At 38.3% G+C, this 19,158-nt stretch overlaps 2 protein-coding genes across 3 annotated transcripts in view; one reads left to right on the top strand and one right to left on the bottom strand.

The window, feature by feature from the left end:
• The first annotated feature begins 4,023 nt into the window (after positions 1 to 4,023).
• Positions 4,024 to 9,167, top strand: ccn4a (cellular communication network factor 4a). The gene is made up of 5 exons (XM_077590589.1): positions 4,024 to 4,243; positions 5,387 to 5,666; positions 6,593 to 6,847; positions 7,664 to 7,860; positions 8,674 to 9,167. Exons 1-5 carry the CDS (start codon positions 4,196 to 4,198, stop codon positions 8,971 to 8,973), a joined length of 1,080 nt encoding a protein of 359 aa, XP_077446715.1. The 5' UTR covers positions 4,024 to 4,195; the 3' UTR covers positions 8,974 to 9,167.
• Positions 9,168 to 10,083: 916 nt separating this feature from the next.
• Positions 10,084 to 19,158, bottom strand: part of ndrg1a (N-myc downstream regulated 1a) — a 16,727-nt gene continuing 7,652 nt past the window's right edge. For both annotated transcript variants that reach the window (XM_077590361.1, XM_077590362.1), the window contains 12 exons: positions 18,840 to 18,960; positions 17,392 to 17,454; positions 17,227 to 17,287; positions 16,519 to 16,605; positions 16,361 to 16,417; positions 16,191 to 16,294; positions 15,590 to 15,646; positions 15,477 to 15,528; positions 13,967 to 14,014; positions 13,162 to 13,197; positions 12,087 to 12,138; positions 10,084 to 11,928 (listed from right to left, as the gene is read on the bottom strand). In XM_077590361.1, the coding sequence (XP_077446487.1) occupies positions 11,672 to 11,928; positions 12,087 to 12,138; positions 13,162 to 13,197; positions 13,967 to 14,014; positions 15,477 to 15,528; positions 15,590 to 15,646; positions 16,191 to 16,294; positions 16,361 to 16,417; positions 16,519 to 16,605; positions 17,227 to 17,287; positions 17,392 to 17,454; positions 18,840 to 18,960 (995 nt within the window). In that variant the 3' untranslated portion in view covers positions 10,084 to 11,671. The remainder of the gene's footprint in view (positions 11,929 to 12,086; positions 12,139 to 13,161; positions 13,198 to 13,966; positions 14,015 to 15,476; positions 15,529 to 15,589; positions 15,647 to 16,190; positions 16,295 to 16,360; positions 16,418 to 16,518; positions 16,606 to 17,226; positions 17,288 to 17,391; positions 17,455 to 18,839; positions 18,961 to 19,158) is intronic.

Raw genomic sequence — 19,158 nt, forward strand, 5'->3', positions numbered from 1 at the left:
AAAAATAGCAGAAAAAGTAAAAAAAACTGTTGGCTGTTTGGCTTATTTCCGCAAGTTTTATTCACAAGAATGACAACATGTCCTGTAAACTGTGACATTTGTCAATCGTTGCCAGGTCAGTTCGTGAGGTCATTTCAGGATTTTTGAGACATGGTGCGAGTCATTACGGAATGGAATAAAATCCCCTCAAGAGTTTTGGTGTGTAAAATGTGTACGTCCTATGTGATGAGGGGCCACCTGTGCGCTCGATAAGCTCCACCTCCTACCACCACCTCAAGACTTATAATAATAATGGCAGCCTTTACGACAGGGCAGGCTAACTAGAGATTACCTTGCCAACAGTTCATGGCAAACCCATAATAAATGTGCATTGCCTTCAAGCCATCCAGATGCGAGTTTAGCATTTATCACCGTGTCATCCTCTATTACCCAGTCATTACGCGGCGAGGAGCTATTTTCCAAAGCGTACGTTTTCTCCGTGCACCTGTTTGCCCTCTGAAAGACTCAAAGTCACATCTGACAACGCCTTTCAAATATTTTTATTATTTGCCTGCTGGGTGAAAACAGAAATATGAATGATTGTTGAGTGGATTTTTTGGAGGAAGCTGTCTAAACAGATCCACAAGCAGTGTGACAGATTACTTTTTGTTGGATATTGATGATGCACCTATTTGCAGGGAAAGTGAAGCTAAATGACTATTGCATGATTAAAGGCAACGTGCCAAGCCGTCTTTTCCTCTGGCTGCTTGTAAAATTCCTCGCTCTATCCCGCTGGCACTTCTAGAAGGATCTTTGCCTTTTTTTTTTCATCGCAAAAAGCATTCCAGAGCGTGATAGTGATTGCCAGGGTTTTCTCACTTTGTCATCGTCCGGCAAAACTGAGCAAGCCAAAATAATCTTCTTTTTTTTTTACATAGAAATATAATTCTGTGACTGCCGTCAAGATTGACAAAAAACAGTTTAAATAACACAACGTAATGACAGTCAGTCAGGCGGCCCGGTCAGGCTCCAGCACCCCCTACGACCCTTGTGAGGAAAATGAATGATTATTTGCGCTTTGAAAAGAATTGTGTGTTACAGTCTGTATTTTTTGATTTGTTCCTCGATTAGTATTCTTTTCTTTGGTTTTTTTCATGTCTTGTGTATTGTTTTTTGCCTGTTGTGTTCCCAGATTTTAATTCTCGACTGTATTCTTTATTAACTTGTTGGTTCATTGTCAATATGGTGTGTATTTTATGTTGTTTTCATTCTGCAACAGTCTGCAGTAAGTTTTTCTCTCCGTGTTTATTAATGACTGTATTTTACGGACTATAAGTCACCATTTTTTTCTCATGAGAAAGTCACATTCCCTTAGTGGGCGGAGCAATGCTCTCTAGAAAGGCTTGATATCCATTTATATCCGAGACATCCTCCGTTAAGCACATTTATCTTTTTCGCTAACGCGTGAACCGAAAAGGAACTCGTGAAGAGCCCAATTCTTTTTGTGCTGGCAATAATATGCCTAATGTACATCTTGGAATCTCCACCAAACATTTTAGTTGACCTTCACAGATCTCAGTACGACTCTTAATAGTTTTTTTTTTCATATATTGGTTGTTATCCTAATTGCGTAATTTTAGCTTTTTGAAAAGCAAGGAATGAAACTTTTGAAAAAGTCCTTCAGCAATTTCAATTGATACTGTCAATCCAAATAATTCTGCTTCCTTAAACCATAAGAAAATGTTGTTGCTTCTGACATGAGTTTACTTACACCAGGCTGCAGCATTCTTGTAGAGACTCTGACCAGAGCGCTACAGATTTTTCCTTTTTGTCTATGAGCTGTACACCGCAGCTATATAAAGCGGCTATAATTACCAGAATGGTCTGTATGTACGCTCAAATATACAATCCAACTGGCACCCAGAGGCCTCACGTGAGTGTATAAATCTACCGTATTTTCTGCACTAGGCGCAACTAAAAGACATCAATTTTCTCAAAAGTGCGCCTTATATATGGATCAATATCGGTTAATCATTGTGTGACATGTTAAAATGTGGGGGGGGGACTTTTTGCACGACAACGCGCTCGTAACATAACATAAACAAATTTAAATGAACTTGGATTACGATGCAGACACACTCAAAAATAAATTTAATCTAACCTTACACTAAATTTAATTCTAATTTTGTTTTAAATTTTGATACCTTTTGACAAAGCGTTTTTATGTTTTTTTGTTTTAAATGTTTTATTAATCATTGAGGATTATTCAATGAATTATCTTTGGTCACACATTTATAATAATGATTATTCCAACAGAGATGTTATGATTTTGAAGGATGTACACTGATTAAATAAGATCTATAACATTTTGGTGATCCTCATTTTCTGACTTATGATGAGCCAAAAAAAGCCACAAACTGTTTTTTTTTGCTAATTGAAGAGGAGGAAAATTGTGTTCTTTTTGGACGCAATTTGTAAATCAAAGTTCATTCAGACTCCTCCCATTAGTGGCAGATATCAAAGAGGGGTTCATGTGGTCTTGGTGAAGGAGTTTAAACGAGAGGGTATTTCGGTTTAGCCATGAACCCTTACCACTGGACCTTCAAATGGAACAGGGGGAAATGTGTGCAGAATGAAAGAGTAGGATAAGAGGTAAAGGGTTAAAGGGAAAATCGCATGGCGAGAAACTAGGTCAGTCATGAGGATGATGAAAAGGAGAACCCAAATTAAGAGAAGAAGTAAAGGTGAACCAGATTGAGATAGAAAAAAGAGAAAAGTTGGTGGCAGTAAGTTGACTAGGAAGATGATCTTTAAAACCTCCAGACTACTGAGGGACTGTGCAGTAACCTCAGTCTCTGTCTGCAGATGGTCCTCACCTTGTGGACTTCCTGTGTGTGGCTCCAGTTTTTTTTACCTAGGTCTACAATGTCTTGTGTGTCTTGTGTCTGTCTTGCTACTGCAACCAAGAAATTTCCCGAATACAGGAGGAAATAAAGTTCTAACCTAACCTAATTAAGGTTAATGAGAAGCCAAAGCCAGAAAGAAAAGATGTTGCTGGACAAGAAGCAAGTAAAGCTAAAAGAAGAGAAGGAAAATACAAATAAATAAAATCAGACTTAGGCTTGTCATCATCATTGACTAGACAAAAGCCTAATTGTCATCATACCCAGCTGCGTATGACGAAATTGAAAGTGCTTCTCCACAAAGTGTGCTTTTCTCAGGCAAGAACCCAACCAAGTGATAGTTTCAGACTTGCTGGCATTCTGCCGTGATGGAAACCACATTAAAGTGGAAGAAAGTGAAGAACCATAGAACACAAGAGGTTTTGCATAATATGCTTTTTTTTAATGGTATTGTGCTTTTAAAAAATAAAAATAAATAAATAAATAAATAAATAAATAAAGGCACAGGAGAACCAGAGTTTAGAGAAGGAAAGACACTAAAGATGAGAAGGAAGATCATTTGAGTTGGGTGGTAAGAATAGGGATAGAAGTGGAGAACCAGAGTTTGAGAGAAGAGCAAACATAGGGGAAAGTTATGGGAAACCAAAAAAATGAGAGGTAAAGTTAAAAATGAGAGAACCACAGAAGGAGAAGCAGGAGGAGTCAGGAAATAGAGTTTTGGGAGGGGAACCAGAGAAAGATGAGTTTAACAGTTTGGAGGATAGCGAATGAGAAGAAGACAAGATGTAATTGGTAAAATAGGGACTGTGAGGGGAATTCAAATGAACACTTTCACAGACATGTTTGAGACCAAATACGAGGTCTTGATAGACCATCTTCGGTCAAAAGTCCCCAAATCATCAACCGTAAAAATCTAACTTTAAAGCATGAAAAACGTGTTTGTTCGAGCAAGACCTAGTAATTGAGGTCTCCCATGTTATCACACTTGGGGAGACTATTGAAAATGCTTGTGTCAGAGGTTGGAGAAGCAGGACGTCAGAGCTTGTTAGGAGGAGGAAAAGGAGGAGGAGTTGTGCAGTGAAAATGGAGCAGCAAGGAGAAAATAAGCATGTCAAAGCATGTCGACGTCATCGTGGGCTTTTTTGCACTTGTCTTCTGAACACGCTCGTTCACTCGGATGGTAGATTTGTCAGTGTGGAGATGTTGCAGTTGGGTGCAGTATTTGGGCTGTTCATGTGGAACACTTAACACTGCATGTAGGAGCAGATGAACAGCATTTTTGGACTGGATGTATGTGAGGCTACTCACCAGGGATGAGTTGGCTTTTCTTGTGGATTCTAACTGCAGTCGGGATTCAACAGGTAATATTAGACTTGAAAAAAAAAGAATGTATATTTTTTTGTTTATCTAAGCTAATATATATATATATATATATATATATATATATATATATATATATATATATATATGTATATATATACATACATATATATACATATATATATATATATATATATATATATATATATATATATATATATATATATATATATATATTAGCTTAGATAAACAAAAAAGGTACATTAAAACACTAGATTTAAATGCTGCAATGGCAGATTTTCTTTATTTAATCTGCATTTGCGTCCTCGTGTGGCCGCCTGAATCGCTGCATTACAAATTTTCTCCTAGCAAACGTTTACATTTGAAAATAAACTGGAATGAACACCTTGCAAGTCATGAATACAATATACTACAACTTTATGCATTTGTTTACATATTTCATATTGAAATAGGGAAATTGTTTTTCTTCAGTATATAATATATATATATATATATATATATATATATATATATATATATATATATATATACATATACATATACATATACATGTACATGTACATGTACATGTACATGTACATGTACATGTACATGTACATGTACATGTACATGTACATGTACATGTACATGTACATGTACATGTACATGTACATGTACATGTACATGTACATGTACATGTACATGTACATGTACATGTACATGTACATGTACATGTACATGTACATATACATATACATATACATATACATATACATATACATATACATATACATGTACATATACATATACATATGAAGATTGAACATGCAGAAGCAGTATTTTACCATCCCCAAAACAAAACATTTTCCTTGTTAGGCTAAAGATATTAATCTCCAATTTTAGTCATGGTTCGGACAGTTCAATTGCCCGAAAGATTTCCTTTTTTTTCTTTTCTCTCACGCTCCTTTCCAAACTGTAACAATGATGGATGAAAGTCACTTCAAATGGCGACAAATACATGAATTTGACCATATTTGGACACGGTGTATCCACTCAACAGCGACAAATGACAAAACATTTGTCAGGTTTTCATAAAGTCATAACAGACTTCTGAGACCACAATTTTGATGTGGCCCAGTTAAACCGTGCCGAGTCTTACGTTTTCCCAACATCCCATCCGCCAGGCCTCCTCCCAGAATTCCACTGCCATGCCGACGGTCACGTCGCCTACCGCCGAGCCCTACAACCATACTCAGTACTGTCGGTGGCCTTGCGAGTGTCCCGCCGAGCCCCCCGCTTGCCCGCCGGGCGTCAGCCTCCTGATGGACGGCTGCGATTGCTGCAAGGCCTGCGCCCGGCAGTTGGGCGAGGAGTGCAACGAGGCGGACACCTGCGACCACCACAAGGGGCTTTACTGTGACTATACCTCGGACAAACCGAGGTACGAAGAGGGCCTGTGTGCATGTAAGTGTCACTCGCAAAAGCCGGTTCATGACCTCAGTCGTGTATGGTACTGGGACGTTTCGTCGAAAGACGTTTGGTCAACCGGACGTTTGGCCCCCGGACGTTTGGTCGACCGGACGTTTGGTAGAACGGACGTTTGGTCGAACGGACGTTTGGTAGAACGAGGTTTGAGTCACGAGACTTTCATTTGTTTAACCCTAACCCTATTCACTCAATGTTAAATCATAGTCATTAAATCCCTATTCACCCAATGTTAAAATCTATCAATTGCATGCGAAGCCGTTCTCCCAAACGTCCGTTCGACCAAACGTCCGTTCGACCAAATGTCTTTCGACCAAACGTCTTTCGACCAAACATTCGGTCACGGTCGTGGTAATGCATGGAATCTCAGCATCCAGGTCACCTCTGAAGTTGAGTCGGGGAAACTGGAATCTTCTTGGTTGTTGGAGATTCTTGACTTTAACTAAAAATGATTTTTTTGTCCTAAAATCTAGGTGTGAGGTTATATTGTTTCCTGAGGTAGTTGGTTGTTGTTGTCATTGGTGATGCAAAGTGTTGCTGGTCCAGAGGTGGAAATTAGGGAGTGCAGATGCACCATTTTGGGGTGTATGATATGTACATAAGCCATAAGTCCAACTAGGATGAACCTTGACTTTGACGGTTTTTAAGGCGAAAAAGTGGTAACGTAAGAACAGTTGTGAATCTGAACATATTCAAACCAGATCCCATTATGACTGTTCTCAATTGACATCAATTTCATACACCTGAAACTGAAAACTAAAGCTGCAATTAGTCTTGACCACCCAAGAGGAGGCTGGTTTTCCCCCCATTTAACTTTTGCAGAGGACTACCCTAACCTGGGTGAACAACAATGTGCAAGATGTCACTTTTTCTGCATGTATCCCTGCCCGCGTTGTCCTCGGTAGATATGTACGGCACGGGTTGCGAGCACGATGGCGTCATCTACCGCAACGGCCAGAGCTTTCAGCCCAGCTGCAAGTACCAGTGCGTGTGCGTCAACGGCGCCATCGGCTGTGTGCCGCTGTGCACCGAGTCCAAGCCGCCCCGCGTCTGGTGTCAGAACCCACGCCGCGTCAAAGTGCGGGGACAGTGTTGCGAGGAGTGGATTTGCGATGAGCCCAAGAGGGGACGCAAGACGGCGCCAAGACATGCCGTGGAGGGTAAGACCACCACACAAGGCTATAAAAGTCTGGAATGAATTGACATTCCTCCAAAAAAAAAGTTTAGAACTGCAGAGGTCACCAGATGGCAGCAAAGCTTTTATTAAAGGGACACTTTCAACTTATTTTGAACTATAATGGTATCGTTACTTACGAATGCTTTGCCAATTGCATGTTTGATTGCATCTTTTGTGTGGCATAATTTTTCAGTGACATCATTTTAATGGCTTAATAAATAGTTTTCTTGCTCTTTTTGCATATATACATTTGCATACATATTACATAACAAATTGGTATACGTTTATAATGTTTTAAAGGATTAAAAATTTAAAGCTTTTGTCAAAAGGACACTTTCAACTCATTTTTAACTATAATGGTATCGTTACTTACGAATGCTTTGCCCTACAATTTTTTTCAGGTTTCAAAACGCTTTGATATCTAAATTATTGTTCCAATCTATGATAATTTCTCCAAAGTACAAAACATCAAAAGAGAGAGAAAGCGGAATTGCATGTTTGATTGCATCTTTTGATTTATTTTTGTTTGGTTCGGTGTCATTGGCATCATTTTAATGGTTTAATAAATAGTTATCTTGCTCTTTTTGCATACATACATTTGCATACATATTTCATAACAAGTTGGTAGACTTGCATAATGTTTTAAACAATTAAAGATTGTGGAATGAATGATGCTAATTCAATGTAAAATATGCCTCTACTTACGAAAAAAAATCCAAGTTACAAAAAACTCCTGCAGCCCATTAATTTCGCAAGTAGAGGTACCACTGCACTTGTAACATCAACGTATCTTTGTCAGCTCCCCCCGCTGAGCTGAGGAGCCGGCAAAAAAACAACTGCGTGAGCCAGACGACATCGTGGAGTCCCTGCTCCAAAACGTGCGACCGCGGCTTGTCCCTGCGTGTCTCCAATGCCAACCAGCGATGCGAGCCGGTCAAAGAATCGCGTCTATGCAACATCCGGCCATGCGACGTCAACATCACCAAACACATTAAGGTAGAAACAGACAAAGTCCGAAAGAATGTCTCCTTCCTTCCTTCCTCAAATCTGTCATCCACCTTCCTTTCTACGTACATTCCATACCTGTCAACCTCTGCCGATAACTGCCCTTATAAATGATTATGATTCCCCTTACAAACCCCCCAAAAAACGTACAAACACCGTACGTATAAGCTAAAAAAAAAACAATATAACTGTTTTTTTTAGGTTACTGTTATCAAAAGTGTTAATTTGTTGCATTGATATATGAAATATATATATGTCGCACATGAGTATAAGTTATATAACATTATACTTTAAAGTAATAGTAAAATATGGATCAATGGGCAAAATAAGCACCTATCTATGTAACATATTAAGTTTTTGGGTAACGATAACCCCAAAAAACGGTTATACGGTTATGTATTGTTTTTTTTAGGTTATCGTTATCCAAAAATGTTAATATGTTACATTGATAGGTGCTTATTTTGCCTGTTGTTCCCTATTTTACTATTACTTTAAAGTATAATGTTATATAACTTATACTCACGTGCGACTTATATATGTTTATTTGGTTAGTCTGACTTATAATCCCAAAAATATTGTACACAATTTCCAATTTATTTAGGAATCAAGGCAAGTAATAAGAATTGCAGGAAGGTCTCCGGTCCCAGGCCCGGCAAAACCATGAAAAAAAGTACGACTCATAGTCCAGAAAATGCGCCACTTTGTGTAACATGACACCCTAATAATAGCTTCTACTTATGAATGTGTTTATAACAAGTTCAATATCAAGAAAATACAATACATGAATGACTTCTTGTGCAACAGGCTGGCAAAAAGTGCTTAAACGTGTACCGTGAAGAGCGTGCGTTCAACATGAGCATCTCGGGCTGCACCAGTACCCGGCAGTACCGTCCCAAATACTGCGGCGTGTGCACAGATGAGCGCTGCTGCATCCCATACAAGTCCAAGACGGTGGACGTGGACTTTGTGTGCCCCGACGGCTCGTCCCTGTCCTGGAAGATGTTGTGGGTGCAGGCCTGTTTCTGCAACCTCAGTTGCAAGAACCCCAACGACATTTTCGCCGAGCTAGAGAATTACTACGGATACTCAGAGGTCATCAACTAACCCCGTTTGGAAACTTTTCATTTTAATACGTATTTTGTGTGTTTATATGTGTAAGTCTTTTTTTTTCCTATTGGAAAAATGTGGAAATTATGACGTGATGTATACTGTATATTTGCACAAAAGGCTCATGAGGCCATTTAAAAAGACTTCACTGATGGAAGGATAAATAATAAATAGCAAATATTTATACTGATGATGTATTTGTGAGAAGTGCTTCTTGGGATATACTATGTCATTTTTCTTACTTGGATATGGAAAGTATTGGTTGATATTTATTGCTGTTTATAATGATAGCGGGGAAATACGGGTATCAAAATTTCACTTATCTAAAAATGTATACATATTATACCAATTAAAAACACTTTTACTTCACTCTAATTCCACTTCCACACACAAGAAGTTAATGCAAGATACTACAGTGGTACCTCGACATACGAGTGCCCCGACATACGAGCAATTTGAGATACGAGTAAAATTTTGAGGAAATATTTATCTTGAGATACGAGTAACATTTTGAGCAAATATTTATCTGGAGATACGAGTAACATTTTGAGCAAATATTTATCTTGAGATACGAGTAACATTTTGAGCAAATGTTACGAGCGCGTTGGCGTGCAAAAAGACCCCCCCCCCCCCGTCTCTGTCCGTCTCTCTCTCTCCCCCCTTCAAAATCCGTATAATTTTAGTACTATTAAACACATTTTAGTAATATCAAACCTCTAGTTATTTGTTACTTTGTTAATAGATGGCGAATTAGAACAAATAATGTTTTTCCAATCCAATATCCTGTTTTGGGTGTTTTTTTCAGAGGGTTGGAATGAATTAATTTGTTTTTAGTTCATTTCTATGGGAAACGTTCATTTGAGTTACGAATAAATCGACATACGCTCGTATCTCGAGGTACCACTGTATAGTAAAATAGTTTGAAAATGTCTTCAGCAATTACAATTGTAAAGTTACAGTAACAGTCCGCAGAAGCACTTAGAAATACAAAACAAATTTAAAGTGTTCCTATAGCTGCGCATCTCTTAGTGTAAAAAATAAAAAGCAATATTGTAAAATATATTTATTTTAGTCTGGAAATAGAAAATAATTGACGCTGAAATCAGATGAATTACAAGTTGTCATTTTTTTAATGTCATTTTTCTTAATAAATACAAACTGTTATGCCGCTTGATCGCCAGCATCTTTACAAGCTATCTTTAATAAGCTCCTACAAAAGCAAATGTTTTTGACAACGTAGTGCAAGACATAGAGGAAAGAGAACACGTCAGCTAAATTCTACGCTGTTATCATTAATGACAACAAAGACAATAAATCGGAAGTTTGACATCTGACACGCACACAAAGAGAACAACTGCATGGCACTGCTTTGTTCCATTGTGCTTGATTGTATAGAAAAAAAATGTATAAAAACAGTTAATTGTTTCTTCTTGCCGGCGTTGTTAATAAAGCTATTCAATTTCGAGTGGTTTGGATTAACAACAGACAGTATGTCACTTAATGTGGTAGGTTTTTTTCTTCTTAAAAAATACTTTTCAGAGCAGAAGCAAAGTTAAAGAAATGCGAAAATGCATAAATGTCAATAAGGTGACAAAGCTGTCAGTAGGGTAAAAATAAGATCAGGTGGAAAAATGATGCGCAACAAGCTTCCTCCGCAGTCTCTGTCATCCCCTAACGATACCCCTACATACTACACCATCACCAGACTCGTCAGCACTGGTTCAACACTCTTAATCTAGATTTAAAATGAAGTAAAAATGGCATGGTCCACAAGGGCGGCGCCGCGGAAAAATTAAGCTTCATGTATTGTCCTTTTTACCATTTAGTCGTCATAAATTTTGATTGTAGGGCAAGTGTCACACTGCCCCTAATTGAAAAATTCAAGGACATTAAATTTGATTAAATCCTAGGTTTGCCATGGGGCAAGTGGTAAACTGCCCCACCATTGATTAAACTTGCCCAAAATGTGTCACACAGGCTGACCAATTTTAATTCAAGGACATAAAATTTTCTTAAATGATAGGTTTGACATGGGGCAAGTAGTAAACTGCCCCACCAGAGTGACATTTTATATTTCAATTTCATCTGTGCGTTTAAGTGCCACACTCAGAAATTCTATGGAGATTTGAAATATGGGGCAAGTGTCACACTGCCCCTAATTGAAAAATTCAAGGACATTAAATTTGATTAGATCCTAGGTTTGCCATGGGGCAAGTGGTAAACTGCCCCACCATTGATGAAACTTGCCCAAAATGTGTCACACAGGCTGACCAATTTTAATTCAAGGACATACAATTTTCTCAAATGATAGGTTTGACATGGGGCAAGTAGTAAACTGCCCCATCAGTGAAATTTTATATTTCAATTTCATCTGTGTGTTTAAGTGCCACACTTCTATGGAGATTTGAAATATGGGGCAAGTGTAACACTGCCCCACTAGCGAATAAAAATGGATATAAATCCACTCTCGGTGAAAAAAATGTCCGTTTGGTACAAAAGAACAGGAAGGTATGAATAATGATGCGAAATAAGATTATGTGCTCTCTGTCACCCCCTAGCGCTGACTTTACACACTACATCACCAGACCCAAGTCAGGTCCAACTCTCTTAATCCAGATTATTTTTTTAAAAACAAAAATATGTTGATAGTTCTGCAGCAAATGAAGAATGGAGTTAAATGAGACATTTTATCGGTTTAGCAGGGTACTTCGGGGGCCTTTAGCATGCCCTGGTCCGACACAGGGGGGGCAGCCGGGGTGGCGTCGGCCACGGGGGCGATGCCCCGCTGGTGGTCGGCCGTGTGGGAGCGTGAGCGCGGGCCCTCGTTGGTGTGCGAGCGCGAACGGTTGCCCTCGTGGGTGTGCGAACGGGAGCGAGAGCCTTCGAAGGATGTCACGCTGGAACCCGAGGCTGTGCGAGAGCGCACCAGGCGAGTCATGCTGGCTGACGGCACTGCGTGGAAAAGACGGAAAAGTTGACATTTGGTTTTTTCAAATGAAACAACGTTCATTGTGCCCGGAGAAAAATGTTCTCGTGAGCAAGTGCTTCTCTGATTTTGACCATCAGAGGGGAGTAAAGAATTAAAAAAAGCAAAAGCAGGTACTACTCACTGTATCCCATGCCCTGAATGAAGTACTTCAACGCCTCTGTGAGTTTGCCAGGCTGTTAAAAAACAAAGATACATTCATTTGCATCATTTAAAGTATACTGATTTGTCTTTATGAAAGGATAGAACATTTTTATAAACGCCTGACAATAACCATATGCAGGTAAAGTTATAGTATATACACATGATAAACAGAGACTGTCATATTATTATGTCTAAAATAAAATTAATGGTGGTGATTAAGCCAACTGTAAATGCCGCTAAACATTTTTTACAATAGATAAAAACAAAGTATTAATTTTCAAACTTCAAGGATTTGAGACTATCTTAAATGATACAAAATTAATTATTATATCATTATCTTAACTCATTCACTGCCAGCTACAGATTAAGTGTTGTGGTAGTTAGTAAACAAGGATATAAATTGATATAAAAAAAACACAGATTGGCGCAAAAAAACTTTCAGGCATTTCCGGTTCAAATTAATTTTAAATAAATTCATTAATACAACCAAAGAGATAAGCTGACACATGACAAGAATTTCTAAAACAAAATGCTAAATAAGTAACATTTCCAAAACAAAATACACTAAGTGCTTTATGCTTTAAAAAAAAAAAATACTTTAATTATTATCATTTTTTATCAATTTTATTTTTATAATTATTTGTATTTTGGTACTCAATCATTTTTAAATCAGCTGAGTTTTTAAATTCTCTTTTATTCATTAACTTGTGTTTCTATCCAAAACTTATCCTTGAATGAATTTATTCATTTTGTAAAAATGCATTATTTTGCATATTTTGCACATCACAAAATATGCGTGCAACACTAATACTACAATTGGATGTCAATTGGGGCCGTATATTGTCTTGTAAGATGCAATTGGCCCAAGGTCCGCAAGTTTGAGACCCCTGTCCAACATGAATGTTATTTGAGAAAGGGTTAACGTAAAGATCAGGTTAATCGTTATGCAGTAATTCCACCAAAGAAGTCGGCGAAGTATAACCGAGAAAGCTAATTTTCTCTCTATATCCTAATCTATTTATGCTATTTTAAGCTTTGTATGACATCATACACACCTGGTCATTCTGGGGCATGCCCCCACAGTCCGCCATCTGAAAGGAAAGGAATTCAACATTAGATATAACAATATGTTTACAGTGGGACCCCGACATACGAGCAATTTGAGATACGAGTAAAATTTTGAGCAAATATTAAACTTATGTTTGAGTGTGTCTGCATCGTAATCCAAGTTCATTTAAATTTGTTTATGTTATGTTACGAGCGTGTTGCCGTGCAAAAAGTCCCCCCCTCTCTGTCCATCTCTCTCCCTTCCGCGAAATCCGTCTAATTTTAATAATATTAAACACATTTTAGTGCTATTAAACCACTAGTTATTTGTTACTTTGTTAATAGATGGCGAATTAGAACAAATAAAAATGTTTTTCCAATCCAATAACCTGTTTATGGTGTTTTTTCAGAGGGTTGGAATGAATTAATTAGTTTTTAGTTCATTTCTATGGGAAACGTTCGTTTTGAGTTACGAGAAAATCGACACACGAGCTCAGTCCCGGAACGAATTAAGCTCGTATCTCGAGGTACCACTGTATTGACAAACTTAAAATAAAAAAACTAATAAAGAGCTGGAGACTTGTTTCTCCAAAGCGGCTTTAAACGGCGCATCCGCTTTGGCCGCGCTCAAAAGCGACAGTCAAAGATTTTGGCCGGCGGCCTGTCGGGCGATGCGAGAGGTCGCCGCAAGTAGGTCAAACGCAGCAGATTGAGCACAGCCTCCGGTTAATATGTCACCAGGTGAACGCGCGCACACAAATGCAGTGTTGTTTCCGTGACGATAACAAGGAGTGAAGACAGTGGAGGTCTTACCTTAAGCAGTGTCGCTTTTGTAGGGTCCAGTTTGGTGTTGCACTCAACCTGCAGGAAGAATAAAAGTCAATGAATTATGGATGGGTTCAAGTTAACATTTTGGAGCATTTCTAGGTTTTGGAATCTAGGTATGAAGTTACAGAGTTGGGTTTAATGTTAGTTTTACAATACGTTTAGGTTTCAAAATTGGCTCAGAGTTGGAAATTTGTGTAGACAGTCCGTTTTTTAAGTTTTAAAAATGTGTTTTAAACTTATCTAAGAGTTTTAAAGATAATATTTCAAGCAGGGTTAGAAACGGATGGTATTGTTTAAAATTTGATTTTCCCAGATGGGGATTTTGGCTTCTATTTAGGAATTTAAAATTGTTTTAAATTGGTCATTGGAACTAGAATTAGTTTCAAGCATTGCTTGAGTTTTCAAGCCTGGTTTTTGTGATCAAAATAAAGGTTTCATGACAGATTGGAATTTCAAAGTGTTGCAATCTAAGATGATTCAATCAAACCAGGGTAAGACTTTCATTTAGGGGTTTGAATTAGGATTAGGGTTTTAATCAAAGTTAGGGTTTCAAATTAGTGTTTTAAAATGAGATCAAGTTGATTTTCAAAACTTGATGAGAAAGTCTGAATTTGGGTTTCATAAATTAAGGTATTGAACATGGGTTTGCCATTTCAATGGATGGTTTTAAGCCTGGGTTAGAGGTAACAGGTTGGAATTAGGGTTCAAATCAAGTTCAAGTAAGGGTGAGGACTTTAAATTGGGATTACAAAACTGAGACAGATTGGTGTTAAAGCTGGACGCTGTCTTAAATTTAGATTACAAGTCAGGGTAAGAGGAAAAAAGAGTCTCAGTTTCAGGTTGGGTTTTTAAATTCACATTTTGAGCCTGAATAGAAAAACTCCTGTGCTTTTAAAGCTCTTCAATCGTTTCCAGTTTAAAGAATTTGACATTCTTGCTAATTCTGTGTTTGTAGGACTTGCCAAAAGTAGCACATTAAAGACATATAATGTCTTTGTAAAATGTTCTTCCGCGTACCAAGCAGGAATTTAGAGAATGTTTTTAAGATGTACATCTAATCTTGCATCTTTGAATGTTAGTGTCATTAAATATTTTGTTGTTTAAGTTGTCAGTAGTACAAAATATCTGTATTTGTTTAGTATGCAATAAAAAAGAGGTATTTAGCATGTGTGTCCAAATCAAATATGGACATAGTAAGAAGCATTAATGAAGGGGAAAAAAATCAAATTACAGTACAGAAATTTCTTTCCCATTCTCTGTAATATTAATTCATAAGCGATGATCATCATCGGCCATGGCCAATCTTTGCCAGCAAAATATAACGTTCATTTTCACTTCTAAGATCTCTTTTTTCCTCTAATGTATTTCCATGATTTAATTAGTTTTGTGGCATTAACCAGCATCGCCATTATTGTGTTCATAGTTTAGTTCCAAATTAGTTTTAAACAAAGCTTGAGGTTTCAAATGAGTGTCATAGTAGCATCTTCATGCTTACCACAGCCTCCACAGCGGGCGAGTTGTCCCCAACAACCAAAAGGCTAGGACACCTTGGGTCAAAGAACACAAATGAGCAAGATGTTCAAATCAAACTACAAATTAACGACTCACTTGAGGGTTCTGTTGTTGCTTCCCGGAACCGGCCTCTCGATTTCCAGGTCCCTTCGACTTTGAAAACACAAGCAAAATCCTTCGGTTAACAAATGTGTCCATTTGTGGCTGCCTTCAAAGACAACAAACACTTACAGAGTATAACGCACACCCGTGTATAATGCGCACTCGTGTATAACGCGCACCAAACGTCCGTTCGACCAAACGTCCGTTCGACCAAACGTCCGTTCGACCAAACGTCCGTTCGACCAAACGTCCGTTCGACCAAACGTCCGGTCGACCAAACGTCCGGTCGACCAAACGTCCGGTCGACCAAACGTCCGTTCGACCAAAAGTCCGGTCGACCAAACGTTCAAGTACCATGTCGCCATGACAAAACATTTATTAACAACATATGGTATGGAAACCTGGTAAAACAAGCTTCTACCAATATGAACACAATTCTCAAATGGAATTTACCATTTTAAATCCTTAAAGTCTAATTCATCATCGTAACATTTAAAAAAATTCAAAGTCTGATTGGTCATCATCAGATTCACCAGACAATTGATTTTTGGTACAAAAATGTCCGCGTTATACTCGAATAAATACGGTAGTTCACCTTTCGTAGGCCTTGATGAAGAGCTGCAGGTTAAACTGGTTCATGTCTTTCATCACGTGATGGCGGTACGTGGCCACCATGTCCTGGTTGCGGTTGATTTCCTCCTAGAAGATTAGCATTTCAGCGTCTGTTACCAAATGTTGGGCACTTTTAGTGCATATAGTGCTGACCTTCCCAAACAGGTGGCTGATGACCAAGTCAGGGATGGCGTGGGTCCAACCGCTGATCTAGAGTCAGAATATACAGTCTTGTCAATCTAAAATCTATATTTTCACCCTTTCAAATTCATAATTATGTATTTCATTGCAGTGTTTTTGAGTTTTGTCACCTTGTGGGCAGCCCAGTCCATCCAACCTTCAGCACAAGGGTTGATGTTGATGAGCACCAGACCTTCCAACATTTTCGGGTAATCAAGCTAAGATAAATAAAAACGTTGATTACATTATATTAGGTCGTGTTCCGTGAATGTGGTGAAGATGAATGGTACAATTGCATCCATTTCCTCCATTGTTGATCACACAGAGTTTTGAATATGCTTTTTTTTTCCTACAATAATGCATACCTGTCAACCTCTGCCGATAACTGCCCTTATAAATGATTATTGATTCCTCTTACAAACCCCCCAAAAACCTTACAAACACCGTACGACTCGTCGTACGGTGTTTGTAAGGTTTTTGGGGGGTTTGTAAGGGGAATCATAATCATTTATAAGGGCAGTTATCGTCAGAGGTTGACAGGTATGATAATGCTTCGTTATTTCAAATTCCGCTTAGCACCGAAAGACTCAAATAACACCAATCACTTTTTAAGAATAATTTACATAGGTGTTTTATCTTAGTTTGTGTGATTTATTAACTTATTATTTAGCGTCAGTTGAAACTAATTACAGTTTTACTAAGTTCCGTTATGAAAACTGTGGAATAGTAGCACGATGATTTATTCACGGTGAATTATTAATCAAAGTTGAGGGGGAGGAGAGTGAGGATGAGGAGTGTGTGTGTGTGTGTGTGTGTGTGTGTGTGTATGTGTGGCTCACAGCAAATCTGGTCAGCATGTAGGCTCCGGCTCCCATCCCTAATCCAATAACAGACTTTAGCCTGTAGCACACACAAACACACAGACAAGCTGTTAGTCCCAAAAAGCATGTTGCAGACCAACGCGACGTGTCCGCCGTTTAATGAGTATAAGCGTTTCGACACACCCAAAATGCTTGAGCACCAGCGGGAGTGTTTCGGAGAGCTCGTCCATGGTCGGATACTCGTAGCTGCCGAAAAAAAAAGATTTAAAATAAAAAATACAGTATTGAAGAAAGAAAATGGGGAATTAGTCTGATCAAAAAATGCAGATGAAAAAAAACAAGAATGTTATACTTTTAGGAAGATATTTTAAAATGTAGTAAAGCAATATACATCTTGTAGGTCTTTTTTTTTTAACAACCACTATATTGTATAAAATAGGAGAACAATATTATTACAAAAATGGAAAGTGTAAATAATGAAAAATAATATGTAAGTGTAATTTGAGATCTCTATTGTAAACAAATAGGATCAGATTATAACTTTATTACAGTGTGGAGTTCGCATGATCTTCGCCGGGCGTGAGTGGGTTTTCTCCGGGTAGTCCGGTTTCCTCCCACACACCAAAAACATGCAAAGTAGGCTGGTTTGAACACTCAAAATTTCCCCTAGGTATGAGTTTGAATAATTTTGTGTTTCTTTGATTCAGGGTTTTCCCCACCCGGTGTCTGTAGTTAGCTGGGATAGGCTCCAGCACCCCCCGCGACCCTTGTGAGGATCAGCGGTTCAGAAAATGAATGAGGGAATGAAAAAATAAGTCTTGCTAATTAAGTCACATACCCAAAGACGTTTACATATACAATGTAAAGCAAATACATTTGAAAATAAAATGAAATGGTGTCTATTTTATTATATATTTTAGTATAATAAAATGACTGAATAATCAAAATGACTAAATTTAATTTGTAACAAACCTTAAAACATTCAATAAAAAATATGGTTTGATGTTTTAGACAAGTTCAATTTAATTTGAAATAGTAAACAATTAAAATGTGTATTTGGAATATAATTGCAGAAAATACAGATTTTTACAAATTGTAATGAAAGTGCACACTGTCTAACAAAATAAAATTTTAGTCAATAAATATAATGAGATGAGATAATCAAATGTGTGCTTTATAATTATTCATTCATTTTCAACACGCTTTAGCCTTGCCAGGGTCGTGGGGTGCTGGAGCCTATCCCATCAGAGTTCGGGCAAAAGGCCGACGACCCGTAAGACTGGTCGCCATTGGCACATATAGTGACAGACAACCATTCCCACTCACAATCACCCCACCACCGAGTCGGAATCAATTCCGTAAGTCAGGCAAAAGAACCACTGCACCATCAGGGGTCCTTTGTTATACAAAATACATGTAAGTGTAATTTTCTAATAATACAAAAATATCTAATTAAAACAAAAATTGACATCTAATCAAACGTTTAGATAGAAAAAGACGGTAACATTGCTACTTGGTCAAAACAATACTCAGCAAAGCAGGTCAGCCAAGCGGCTGGGTCAAAGGTCACCGTACTGTGTGTTTTTCTGTATGTTAATGTGTGTGTGTGTGTGTGTGTGTGTTTGGCTCACCCAGTGGAAAAGGTGTTAGCACCCTCGTGCTGCCCGAGGGCATCCACGTGACAGACGGCAAAGTGGTGTAAGATCTCTGCCATGTCCTCGTTTTTAAACAGCGAGTCCCAGCATGTTTTGTCTAAAATAGGTAGAAAACTTGTGAGCTGGCAGGCAGAGGATGGGCTGAAGACGGACGGACGCATACCTGTCAACCTCTGCCGATAACTGCCCTTATAAATGATTATGATTCCCCTTACAAACCCCCCCAAAACCTTACAAACACCGTACGACTCGTCGTACGGTGTTTGTAAGGTTTTGGGGGGGTTTGTAAGGGGAA

The sequence above is a fragment of the Stigmatopora argus genome, chromosome 21 (assembly GCF_051989625.1).
Source record: "Stigmatopora argus isolate UIUO_Sarg chromosome 21, RoL_Sarg_1.0, whole genome shotgun sequence".
NCBI classification, from domain to species: domain Eukaryota; kingdom Metazoa; phylum Chordata; class Actinopteri; order Syngnathiformes; family Syngnathidae; genus Stigmatopora; species Stigmatopora argus.

Coding starts and splice junctions, on each gene's coding strand:
- ccn4a (XM_077590589.1), top strand. CDS start 4,196: ATGAGTTGGCTTTTCTTGTGGATTCTAACTGCAGTCGGGATTCAACAG. Junction 5,667..6,592: donor CGAAGAGGGCCTGTGTGCAT/GTAAGTGTCACT, acceptor TGTCCTCGGTAG/ATATGTACGGCACGGGTTGC. Junction 6,848..7,663: donor GCCAAGACATGCCGTGGAGG/GTAAGACCACCA, acceptor TATCTTTGTCAG/CTCCCCCCGCTGAGCTGAGG.